A 13,915-nucleotide genomic window follows, 5' to 3' on the forward strand; every position below is an offset into this window, starting at 1 on the left:
ATTCATAAATTCCTGCATCAATAAAACAATAAATAAATAAATTGCATATTTATTTGTTTTATTTATGCAGAAATTTCAGGATTTATTTACTCATTTATTTGTTTGCGTATTTATTTATTTATTATTTTATTTATACAGGAATTTATGGATTTGTTTACTCTTTTATCTATATATTTGAGCATTTATTTATGCATTTATTTATTTATGCAGAAATTTTTGGATTTTTATTCATTTATTTATTTGCGTATTTATTTGCCGGTTTTGTCCTCCATAGAAACTTAGCATTTCCTCTGATGCGTTTTTTCCCCTGTAATATACGGACATAATATTTATTTCTTTTCGTTTTGCACTTTTTTATTCATTATTTTTTTGTGTTGTGGTCGACATTTTGTATGGTTAAATTATTGTACTTAAATTCTTGTAATAAATGAATGAATGAACGAATGAATTAACGAATAAATAAATAAAAAAAATTGTTTGACTCGTCCCTATTAAAGGCTGATATTTTAATCCTCACATTTGCTTATAAAATCATCAGTGACTTGCACTTCTATTTTTTGACAGACTATATTGGAGTATTGTTGGGTATTTTATCTAGGTTACTAAATTGTGTACGCCCATTCCCACAGTGACACATTTATATTCTAATAATCTCGTATTTTATTATTATCTAAACTAACTTCATAAAAAAGTATTAAAAGTAGTTGTCTCCGCCCATTTAGATCACATGACATGTTACCTTTACAGCCCCGCACCTTTGTTTACTCACGTGTCTTCCATTGTCACTATGTTTGCTCTCTGTAAACGAGTCCTGCGCTTTTACAGATTATAAACGACTGGATTTCTAGATTAACACTCGACACTGATTTCCTACTGTAAACTGAGTTGAATTGTCTTGTCCTGGTCATCATGGAGCTGGTGAGCAAGAGTCCGTCTTTTAAGGATTTGGTTAGCAAAGTCCTTGAGGTTCATAAGAGCAGAACTGATCCTCCTCGTTTACTGAAGAACGGCTCTCAGTTTAAGAAGAACCTAGAAGTTGTAAGTGTATCTTAAAACTAACTACACCGTATTTGCGCTTGCTTTGTGGTATTTATGTATAAAAAATTTGCTTTGTGAATGTCTGACAAGAGTGACTTTGAGAACAGCTGAGCTAATTCATTTCATTGGCCAGACTGTAATATGAGATTGGTTCAAGAGAAACCTGTTGGGTGGGATTTAAAACCTTGAATAAGGTGAATGCTTCTTTAAAACAAAGACAATGGCAATATATAAAGACATTTTGTAATATTTAATATGCAGTTTTATTTCTATAACATTGCTAAAACAATTTATTTTCATAAACAATATCTGAAACGTTTAGTGCACAGGTAGGTGTTTTGTATGAGTGTATATTTTATATTAATACTTTACACTTGAAATTATTCTAGTATATTACTATGACGATAAAATAACTATATTTCTGCAACTAAATGAGATAAAAACTATTTGTAAGAGTTGTTGATGAACAAAAGTAAAAAACAAACATTACTTTGAAAGAAATATATAACAAAAAAAAAAAAACTTACAGCTTTGCAAGCTTTTGTGGAAGTCTAAATAACATGTTTTTTGTACACAAATTTGTACCCATAGAAAGCCTATTAAATGCAACTTTGTATTTCAGTGTTTTAGATAACATTCAATGAAACAATATTGACCATTTCAATGTGGTGATGTCATTGGCTCATGAACATTTCCTGCGTATTATCAAACCATTTCATAACTGTAACAAGAGGCAATTCAATCATAACTTTTTAAATTCTCGTAAGCTATAATTAAAAATATACATCAGGAAATACATTGGGACCATTGTTTTTGTTTACATCCCTCAAAATGGTCTATACTTATCCTGTATATGGATAGTTGACACACATAGACAGTAACAAATGCTTTAAAGAAAAATACAATTTTTGAATTCTGTTTTGTTCCTTACATTTCACTGAAATGTTCTATAAAATACCCTATGTGATTATGTAGCAAAAAGTAAGAAAAACCCCCTAATAATACTTCTAAATGATCAATACTAAAAACCCTTATAATAAACCTAAATTATCAATACATTTTCAATAAACAGGGGTGTCACCCCAAAGGACAATTAACCTTAATTTTATAGTGGTTCCAAAAAAATTTTAAATGTGAAGATTTCTGAGACAAAAAGATGCACTGCCTCACAGGGCTTGAGTCATATGATCTTTATGCAAAAAATTATTGTCATTTACTAAAAAATTCACTTGTAAAAAAGTATGAGATATTTATTAATAGCAATTTTCTATTAATATTAGAATGTAACGTTTTATAAAATTTTATAGGAGCTATAATTTCTTGAACAATGCTTGAAGCAGTCAAACTAGAGTTTTGAGATTTGGCTCAAAAATGTAATAACACAGTAGTTTTTAAAACAAGAGATCCACGGAAAACAGAAATATGTAATTATTTACTGCATCATTTACAACACAAATTATATTCATTTTTGTCATGCCTGAAAGTGAAAATGAAATGTATGGTATGTTTGCCATTGGCCAATTGTTTTAATAAGTAAACTTATTGAGCAGACTTCACTGTATCCTTTTTGCTTTCCAGTGAAACATTCCAGTGACTCCAGTGGCATTGATTTGCTTCACAAAAATGAGTCCTAATAGAATCATGTTCTGAGAACAAACTGTGTGTGTACAGTGTAAGGGCTAGTAAACATGCAAACATGGCACCTAACCACAAACAGTAAATGAGAATGAAATTAGGGCTGCACAATAATAGAAAATCCGATATTGCGATATTTAATTTTCTGTGATAATTATTGCGATATGAATACAATTTCCCAAGATGGTTTGAATAACTCAATTTGACAGTTATCTGGGTAGTATAACAGTATTTAGGTACAGAAATTGAATAATCACAATGCAAAATAGGCTTTTCTTACTTTGCTTTGTCTCGTTTCTAGTCCAAATATCTAAAAATTATCAGATTAAGTAAAATTTATATTTTTTTCTCACCTCCAGAAGAAATTTTTTTTCTTAAAACAAGCTAAATTGTCTGCCAATAGTGTAAATAAAATAATCTTGTTTCCACTTTGAAATGTAGATTTTTGGACCAGAATCAAAACAAAAATTCTAATGATCATAAATCATGTAAATTCTGTGTAATATGGGAATACAATTAATATTTGTAACACCTCCAAACATCATCTTTGCTTCCCAAAAGTTTTAAACTCATGCAAATGATAAACCTTCAGACTGTGATGGTTAAACTTAGCAGTGACTCTACAAATCTGTAAATGTGTTCTGTAGCTTGCATCTGTTATTCCAGCCTGATCCCACGAACAAACGTAACTATTTTACGTTTTGTCAGATTAGTGGCTAATTCGTATGAATTTAAAAAGCAGGCGTGGCACCCAAACCCGCCTCTAAACCGAACCGTCATTGGGAATGAGCAAATTGTACTAAATTGTATGAATTAGCCACTAAATCAAAAAGGTTTGAATTGCCGTGAGATTGTGTTGGTCCTTCAGACTCAACATTGCATTTCGTGCTATTTGACTATTGCGGATGTGCACATTGCGATATTGATGTTGAAACAATAAATTGTGCTGCCCTAAATAAAATTATTGCTTTTCTCCAAAATCAAAATATATATCATCAATCAATGGTTTAAAATTTTTTTATCTAATTTAATAAATCATACATATTCTCCAGCTAAGAACAATTCTCGACTAATAGATGTTGTTTAGTAATTAATTCAAATGAAAAGTTTACAGAATAGTTTTCTTCAATAAATGCTTCAATAAAGCTTTTGTTTAGAAATGAAATGGCTTGCTGGAAAACAGAGAAAAATGAATTCATTCAAGTTTCTTTCTAAATTGTGCAATTAACTATTGTTTGTAAAAATAGAGCTATGAAAACCAGAGCCACCAACTATTGGTAGTGACAGATATCATTCTTGACAAAAAAATTAGCTGTCTGTAGTTGGAAACTGTAGTATCACCACATCACATATGTGCTGATTTTGGAGAGTTAGATCTGTTCCTCCTGGGTCAGCATATATTGCTAATCCTGGAACATCTTTCCTGTTGTAAAAAAAAACAACAGCAGTCAGGAAAGCACCAAACCCTGATTGTAAAGGTAAACTTGACATAAACTGTAAACATGTTCCTCATATCTGATTAGTTGATGCGCAAATGAGAAAATAAGCAAAGATGTTGATCCAAGAACATCATGCATTAATTTCTGCTGCACATCGCTGTCTGTTATGAAATTAATATAAGTATTGTAAGTTTAAAATAGTTTTAATTGAAGTATATAGTATGTCAAAGTACACAGTATTTTTTTAAATTGTGATTTTTAGATACCTATACTCATGTTTAATGTAGATTTTTGATGTTGAAAATTTAACTCTACAGTTTAACAAAGTGACTTTTTATTGACATTTTAGTATATAGTGATAAATAAGTCTGTGGGCTCTATTTTATTGATCTAGGCACAAATTCTAAAGCACATGGTGCAAAAGCATTAAGGGTAAGTCTGAATCCACTGTTGCTATTTTAAGGACGGAAAAAGATGGTTTGCGCCGCAGCGCATGGTCTAACAGGGTTGTGCTTATTATCTTAATGCGTTATGCTTTGAGCATAATGTGCATTAAACCAATCAGAGTCTCATCTCCCAATCCCTTTAAGAGTTGCGCCATGATACATTTGCTATTTACATGGCGGACTTTGTAAGTGGACAAACTGAACTCTTCACTAGCGAGAAAACATTTTAACAGACCATCTGCAGCTTGAGGATAAAAAATGAGCCTCCTCCATTCGGCCTCTTTACTTTTTCAATACTTTACTTTTACTCTACTCCTTTACTTTCATGGATAAAGAAACGGTGTTGTTCGCACTCCAATGAAGACATCCATTAGACTACATTACTTTTGTTTAAGCGCAAAGATTTATTTCAAAACTATTTCTCAATTCAGTTGTCATTTCCAGCAATTGAATAAATGAACAATAATAACGAAGTTATATCCAAACACACGTCCTATTCTTATGCCCCATATGGTATGTATGAATAAACTGAAAAAAGCCCCCCGAGATAAAGAAGGCATGGAGGACGTGGTTTTTATATTTACGTAGAAAATAATAATTTTTGTATCATTTTAATCTTTTTTTTTATATGTAAAGATATTTGTGTATTGCTGTACATCCTGTGTGTATTAAGTAATGTGTAAGTGTTTAAACCATATACAGTAGGTACATAACTAACGCGCTCTGCACTGGACTTTAGACCAGCTTTCAGTTGGTCAGTGGCGCAGTCTATTTCAGTTCATCAAAATAGCAACGTGCCAACAATGCGCCTTAACACACCTCCTTTATAGACCAGCACACCTATGAGTCCACAAAGTGGTGCCAATGGATTTGCTTTTTAAATAACGTGGCAAAAAACATGTTACACTGGTCTGAAAATAGCAACACATCGCACCAAACACATCTTGCGTCGGGTGTATGTTAGGGCCCTTTGAAATAACAGAAAATGTACTGACATTGTAATACAAGGTTTTTGTAATGTAATATGCAACACCAAACTAAGGCAATATATCAATTTAAACTATGAACAATGCTAATAAAATAAAATTTTCAAATTTTTCAAGGTTAAAAGTTGTTCCCATAATGCAATTTAAAACATAAATAAACAGTGAAAAATAAAAACATGAATCACAATATACTGGAAACTTCTAATTACAGATATTTTTTACAGTTGATAAAAAACTGTGACAAAATTTGCAATAGGGAAGATATAACCATCCAAAGCTTGCAGTTTGTCATTTCCGCCTAAATGGATTCACGATTTTTCTGTTATCACCTCATGTTTCAGTTTCTCATCAAATCTCCTGACCAATCAGATGCTCTCTAGTATCTGCCATGTCCCTCTCCTTAAAAGCACATCGCATTTGCTTTTCATTTGATATGCTTGAGCTACGACCACTCTCACTGACAAATGTGTGATAAAAAATGAACTGCTATTGGCTGTTTTTTTTAAGAGGAACAAAACTATCTTATGTTTCAGTTGAGATTACAATGCCAAACATTGAATAAAAAATGCACATCTCAAAGCATTTAATGGGAAATTAACTAATTTAACTTTTGGTTTAAATCGAGACTTTGCTCAAATGAAAAAGCAGTTGCTTGCTTCATTACTTCAAAATGAGCCTTATATTTATTTAAATCAGTCAACCAATCAAGAATTCTGCTTTATTATTTATATCCAGTATAAATGTCCCCTATCACATTATTGTTGTTTCACAAATTCTCTAAATGTGGGTTAAGAGCTGTTTGCATTGACAACAAAAAAAAATGACCTTACTGTGTTTCCCCAACAACCCACATGAGTCAATTAGTTAAAATACACAATGAGCAATGGACAATAAGGCTTTCACTGTGGTCTGCTATGTTTGACTGTGGTTTCTTTGGAAGCACAATGTTGTCGGTAACCTTTATACTTCATAAATCTGATGCATTTGTTTTGGTAATATAATAGCTTTTAGTTCTTAGTACAGTTGGCATTTTGCTATGTAATGTGAAAAAAACTGGTTTAAGTGTAAAAACTAGACATGAATGAGTAATTGTTTTATGTAATTGTCATAGCTGATGTTTTAAGATAAGAATCAGCAGACGACATGTATTGTTCAGTACACAGAGCTGCATTGTTTTTTTCATGTTTAACATCTTTCTGTCTGTTAGATTATATCTCGGAAGCCGCCACCTGACTCCATCCTCTGCTCGAACGCAGGACAGACTAGACATCAGGTATATATCAGGCATTTGCTTCCTGTCATTGCTTTCAGCACCGCAGTAACTTCTGGTTGTTCATGAAAATCTGGTTGTTTCATGGGGTCAGATGGTAAATCGGTTGATGGATAAAATGAAGTTATTGTCAGCAGTTATTTTAGGTTATTTAACCTAAGTATGTTAGGATATAGCTTTCTAACTAAGTGGGAGATTGCTGATATCATTCAAAATCATTTTCTTGTGGTATCCTTATTTCTGTAGCAATGCATAGTTCAATTATTAAAAATATATTGTGATCTCCACGTGGCTTCATTAGTAAACATTTTCAGAAGTTAGAAATTTTGCACAGAAGTTGAAACTTTTTTTTATTTAAACAGGAATGCCTGAAGAGCAAGAAATGTTGAGGCAAAAGTGTGAAAATAAATTGCATAAACAGTGCATAGGGGAAAATAAATATTGAACATGTCACCATTTTTTTTCTCAGAAACGTAGTTCTAAAGATGCCGTTGACTTGAATTGGTATTGGTGACAACCAAAAAATCCATATATGCAAAGAAAACAAATCTAATTAGTTTACAAAGTAAGTTATTTGTAATAAAATGAAATGACACAGAGAAAAAGTGTTAAATACATTAAAAAAGTGAGGTGTAGAAAGGCAGTTGTTGGGATAGTTTACAGTTTAACCCCAAAGAATGACCAGTCTGTCAGATAAAGAAGAGCTGGAGTCAGAGATTCAAATAAATAAATAAATAAAGTTTACTGAAGATAGTTTGCAGTTTCATCAGCAGAAGCCAGCTTCAACACTCGCAATGAGTTCCTAGGCCGCTCTGCTTACAATCACAAAAAAATACCAATTATCCTCTCTACACAAGACCAGTAAGGGTGTGATTCATGTAACAGGTTCCGATTGGTTAAAACAAGGATAGACAATTGTAAATATGTACGTCAATGCGGGGTCGTATCTGAGTCCAGATAGGGATGGCGACAGGAGGCTTGGGTCAGGTCACCCGTAGACAATTAAAAGCTGGTCTCAGACCTGTAGAACTGACCCATCGGATGCATATACACACGCAAGTGACAATCTGTTATAAAAACTTAAGGTTGCTTCTTCGTACTCTCATCTGTCTTATCAAACTAGTTCAAAACTGCTATAAACAGCATAGACTGTCATCTTCTTAGTACACACAAAGTCTATTTTGCATAAAAAGGAAATCACTTAAAAAAAGAATTAACACATAATAATAATTTCAAAATCACTTTAGACTGTATTAACACAAAGCAATACAAATAGGAAAAAATTGTTGTTTTCAATCATCAAGTCCTTCAGTTCCACTTGAGGTCTCCATGACCTCTGACCTAGTTTGGTGGCTCCTGAAAATAGATTTACAAAGAGACGGGCAAATGCACTGAACATTCTTATATTAAGCAATGTGTTAATCTTATTCCTTATTTAAACAATCATATTAATAAAGTAATGAGAAAAAGGATACATGTTGATCAATGCTGGGACGGATTGGAAGGCAGAAATCTGAATCCATCACAGTGAAAGCCCAGACAGCAGCTGAAATCTCTCAGCAGTTCTTCAGTAACCCTCTGCCCTTTGTCATTATATATTAATATTTGCTGCCTCAGTCCAACATCTAAATTATGAGGATGATGAAGATGAAACCAGAGTGGACATTTCAGAAAGACAATAATCCAAAACAAAGCCAAGGAAGAAAATCAAGAATGGCCCAGCCAGTCATCTTGCTTAAGTCCAATATTAAATACAAAATAACGATCACATTTGATAGACGAGACAAACAGAATCATCAAGATTTTTACACTCTGTTGATGTCTGTGAATGAATAACACATGACATTCCGTACACATTCTTATTACTAAGTATTAAAATGCCTCAATATGATTTTAGGTTCTGGTTAAAGCAAAATAAAATTTTGGAGCCGTCATGTCTAAATTGTTGAGATTTGCCCATTGTTTTCAGCGGTTGCAAATCAAATGTGGGTCACTTTACATAGAGTGGATATTATTGCATTTAAATACTGTTGAAACTTGTAGCTTGTTTCCCTCCAAAGAATAGAACACACCTGTAAACATACTGCAATTGTCAAGTTGCAACACGTTGACTTGCATATTTATAAAACGCTATGCTTGAAACATTTTAAGTGGTATTCGGAAGAAGGGAGGATTTGGTACTTTTTAACTGCTTTTGAAGTCACCAACAATTTAAACATATTAATCATTACATGGTAGAACACTGAGATCTCAGGGTGCAACAAAGATGAAGATTCCAAAAAGAAGGTCTGCCACAATCTGACATGCACTGCAAATAAAATGCTTTTCTCATTTAGAGTTTTTGTCTTGTTTTTAGTCCAAATATCTATAAATTCTTAAATCAAATAAACATTTTCTAAACAAGAAAAAATATTCAATGAAACAATGTTATTTTGCTTACCCCAATAGCAAATTATTTAGCTTGTTTTAAGGAAAAAAAAGACTACTTATTTCTGAAAACAACACCATATATTTGGCTTGTAAAGAAAATGCTTCTTGATTTAAGAATTTTTGGTAGTTAAAACAAGACAAAAGCAGTTTTGTGTGTACTTGTGTCCTTAATTTTTTTCTGAGTGCAAACATTTTGAAGATGTGGGGGGTTGGTTCTTTATGTTCTTTGCATTCATTATAATAGTGGGAAAATAGAGATCCCAAAAATACAGCGTCTCTCGGTTAAAACACAATGAGTTTAAAATCTCTTTTACAAGAGTGAAGAGTTATATGTAGTGAAAATATATATATATATATATGTATATAAAATATGTATATAAAATTAAACTTTTTTTGGGTATAACAACGGTAAGTCTAACTCAGCAAAGTGAGTCTTGCGCATTTTGAAAAGATACCATTTTGGGTCACTTATTCTTTAGACATTCCTCTATAAATAGAAAAAATAAAAGTTTTAGCTGTATGCAGAGTGACTCACCGTTTTGTCCACTGAATATGTGCACACACAGTTCACTCACAAACAGTTTAGTCACAAAGCCACTTTAATATCCCAATATCTTTGTAAATAAAGCATATAGGGCTTTAAAGTTTATCTAAACGGAATTCAGTTACAAACAAATATCTGAATATATAATAAAATAAGTTTAATAATTTTTGAGTTTAATAGGCATACAAACCTAAGGAGAAAAACGCTTCTCGTTTTTTTAACCGTCTCCATTGGTAATGATAAAGGAACAAAGATTACTGAAGACAACATTATTTACTTAAAGATATAACAATCTCTCAGTAAAAATAAATTAATGATGCCACCATGCAATTTCGGTCATAGTGTAGATGACCTCTGCAAAATAGTGGGTTAAGCAGTAAATATACACACAGTATAAAACATTTAATATTATGACTTTCATCACTATTTACTGTTTCGTTTACAAAATCAATTTTTATGCCAATTAAGAATGTTCTCTATATTTTGTGAAGGCTTGTGTGAATAACGTACCATGTGCTGGCCAAGCATTGAGGAATGCTGTCTTATCCAATTGCCAGGATAACTGGAAAACACACGTTAAACTGGCCAAAATTATCAGGTAGGTTTCATTACAGTGATGTGTATTGTATCTCTAAAATATACACTTAAAGGGGTCATGGCATAGGAAATATGATTTTGATAATTTTTTTACATATGTAAGGGTTAGCATTAAAACATGGTACAAGATTTGGCTTTAATGGTCATCACACTATTAACAAATATTTAATAAAGTCACACATTTATTTAATTATTATTATTTTTTTAACATGACCCCTTTAAAGAGAGGAGTTCACCTTAAAATGCAGTCATCTTTTGCACATCCTCAAGTTGTTACTACTGACACACACACGCACGCACACACACACACACACACACACACACACACACACACACACGCACACACACACACACACACACACACACACACACACACACACACAAATGTTTTTCTATGCAGCTGAAGGCAATATTATTGGCTCTTCTTTAACATTTTTGAAGATGCTGCTTAATGTAGAAAACATAAAGTTTATAAATAATAACTACATCTCTTTGCCAAGTTATTATTCATTTAACTAGTATTTAGCTTTAAGTGCAATTTAAAGGGCAATTAACTAGGTTAATTAGGTTAACTTGGAAGGTAATTAGAAAACTGGTTTGTTCTGTAGCCAATCAGGAGGAAAAATATTAAGAGACTAATTATATTGACCTGAACGTTAATTTGGAAATATTTGAAAAAATAAAACAAGTTTCCCAGGAGGGCTAATAATTTTGCCTTTTACTGTACTTACTAAATTCATTCATACATTTATTTTCCTTCAGCTTAGTCCCTTTATTAATAAGGGGTCGCTATGAGAAACACCCATATTCTCTCACATTTACACACATACACTATGGTCAATTTACAGTGCAATCGGAAAGTATTTGTAGCGCTTCACCTTTTCCTCAAAATTATACACACAATAAAATGACAATGTGCATTTTTTTAATTATTACAAATTTATTAAAAATAAAAAACCTGAAAGATCTCATGTACATAAGTCAATTGCTCAATACCTTGTTGATGCACCTTTGGCAGCAATTACAGCCTCAAGTCATTTTGAATATGATTCCACAAGCTTGGCACACCTGTCTTTGGGAATTTTTGCCCATTCCGCTTTGCATAACTTCTTAAACTCTATCAATTTGGATGGGAAGCGACGTTGTACAGCTTTTTTCAGATCTCTCCGGAGATGTTCAATAGGATTTAGTTCTGGGCTCTTGCTAGGCCACTCAAGAACATTCACCGAGTTGTTGTGAAGCCACTCCAGTGATATTTGGGCCATTGTCCTGCTGGAAGATGAAACGTCGCCCAAGTCTGAGGTCAAGAGCACTCTGAAACAGGTTTTCATTCAGGATGTCTCTGTACATTGCTGCATTTATCTTTCCCTCTATCCTGACAAGTCTTCCAGTTCCTGCTGCTGAAAAACATCCCCACAGCATGATGCCACCACCACCATGCTTCACTGTAGGGATGGTATTAGACTGGTGATAAGCGGTGCCTGGTTTTCTCCAAATGTAATGTCTGGCATTCACTCCAAAGAGTTCAATTTTAGTCTCATCAGACCAGAGAATTTTGTTTCTTATGGTCTGAGAGTCCTTCAGACGCCTTTTGGCAAATTCCAGGCGGGGATTGGCCTCCATCTGGCCACTCTACCATACAAGCCTGATTGGTGGATTGCTGCACAGATGGTTGTCCTGCTGTAAGGTTCTCGACTCTCCACAGAAGAATGCTGGAGCTCAGACAGAGTGACCAACAGGTTATTGATCCCCTCCCTGACTAAGGCCCTTCTCCACCGATCACTCAGCTTAGTCCACCGATCACTCCGCTTAGGCCGGCCAGCTCTAGGAAGAGTCCTGGTGGTTCCAAACATCTTCCACTTACAGATAATGCAGGCCACTGTGCTCATTAGAACTTTCAGAGCAGCAGAAATTTTTCTGTAACATTCCCCAGCCTTGTGCCTCGAGATAATCCTGTCTTAGAGGTCTACAGACAATTCCTTTGTCTTCATGCTTGGTTTATGCTTTGACATGCATTGTCAAGCCTGGTACTTTGTATAGACAGTTGTATGCCTTTTCAAATCATGTCCAATCAACTGAATTTACCACAGGTGAACTCCAATTAAGCTGCTGAAACATCTCAAGAATGATCAGTGGAAACAGAATGTACCTGAGCTGAGTTTAGAGCTTCACGTCAAAGGCTGTGAATACTTATGTACATGTGATTTTTCAGAGGTTTTGTTTGTAATAAATTTACAATAATTTCAAAAAATCTTTTTTCACATTGTCATTATGGGGTATTGTGTGGAGAATTTTGAGGAAATAAATGAATTTAGTCCATTTTGGAATAAGACTGTAACATAAAAAAATGTGGAAAAGTAAAGCGCTATGAATACTTTACGGATGCACTGTAGTTTATTCAATTCACCTGTACCGCATGTCTTTAGACACGAGTAGAACATGCACACATAAATAACAACTGACCAAGCTGGGACTCAAACCGCCGGCCTTCTTGCTGTGAGGTGACAGTGCTAATCACTGAGCCACTGTGCCACCCTGTATTTACTGTATTATGGATGATATATTCCACATAAGAATAAGATGGTGAAGAAACAAGGCTGAACATAATGCTGAAAAATAAAACAGCAGTGGAACAAAATGAAATGTAACCAGAACGTAAACTAGAACTTGAAGCCAATTGTATGAAACCACACCCTATTCACTACAGATGTATATTTGAAATTGTGAAATTGTTTTAGAAAATTTAGTAGTTAGTGGAAAACTTCTGAAAAGCATTAATATACTGTAATTTTGTGCAAATGCTGAAAATGAGAGCACCAATTACCTTGAATGGTTAATGTTTGTGAATGTTGAATGTTTCAATGTGCATGTTTCCAGACTGAGGAAACGTCATTTATTCTTTTCCTTGACAGATAACACATTGTCCCTGTATCACATTGTGTTGCCTACTTTAGTGTACATATGTAAGCAAGCTTTTTTTGCAATGTTAGCTTGAATGATCAGACAAAAATGCACACATACATCCACCCAATAAACCCTTTACTCAAAGAAATCAGAAAAGTGATTAATAGAGGACAAAAGAAACAGACCTGTAAACAGGAGTGTTTTGTTCATCTACTTCTTGTCCATTTGCCTAAAAATGCATCTTATTTTCAAGTGTAAACAAGGCTCTTAATTTTGGCACCATACTGATATTTTTTCAAAAAAAAAAAACAACAACAAAAAAAAACTGTAAATATGTGATTTAGCCTGCTTTTTTGTGAAACTACATAAAAGTACCTAAAGATACGTTGGACTGCAGTTTCTGAGAAAATGAATGGTATGTAGTAGTATGACGCAAACAAATTGTGTTCCTTTTCACAATAATGATATTTACAGGGACATATTATTGATGAATAAAGATTATTTATGAGCATTTCTTTGCACTATACCAAATAAATACCATAGAACAGCTTAACAGTGTCCATGATTTGCAATCAAATGTTTGCCCCACTTATTTATCACCCTTATGGACAACTTTTCTAGTGTGG

The 13,915-nt window shown here is 33.4% G+C and overlaps 1 protein-coding gene across 2 annotated transcripts in view; it reads left to right on the forward strand.

Moving 5' to 3' along the window:
* Nucleotides 1-782: 782 nt before the first annotated feature.
* Nucleotides 783-13,915, forward strand: part of rapgef5b (Rap guanine nucleotide exchange factor (GEF) 5b) — a 128,317-nt gene continuing 115,184 nt past the window's right edge. For both annotated transcript variants that reach the window (XM_056475212.1, XM_056475213.1), the window contains exons 1-3: nucleotides 783-1,038; nucleotides 6,752-6,817; nucleotides 10,280-10,386. In XM_056475212.1, coding sequence (XP_056331187.1) covers nucleotides 910-1,038; nucleotides 6,752-6,817; nucleotides 10,280-10,386 — 302 coding nt within the window. In that variant the 5' untranslated portion in view covers nucleotides 783-909. The remainder of the gene's footprint in view (nucleotides 1,039-6,751; nucleotides 6,818-10,279; nucleotides 10,387-13,915) is intronic.

Source organism: Danio aesculapii, chromosome 16, assembly GCF_903798145.1.
Source record: "Danio aesculapii chromosome 16, fDanAes4.1, whole genome shotgun sequence".
Taxonomy (NCBI): domain Eukaryota; kingdom Metazoa; phylum Chordata; class Actinopteri; order Cypriniformes; family Danionidae; genus Danio; species Danio aesculapii.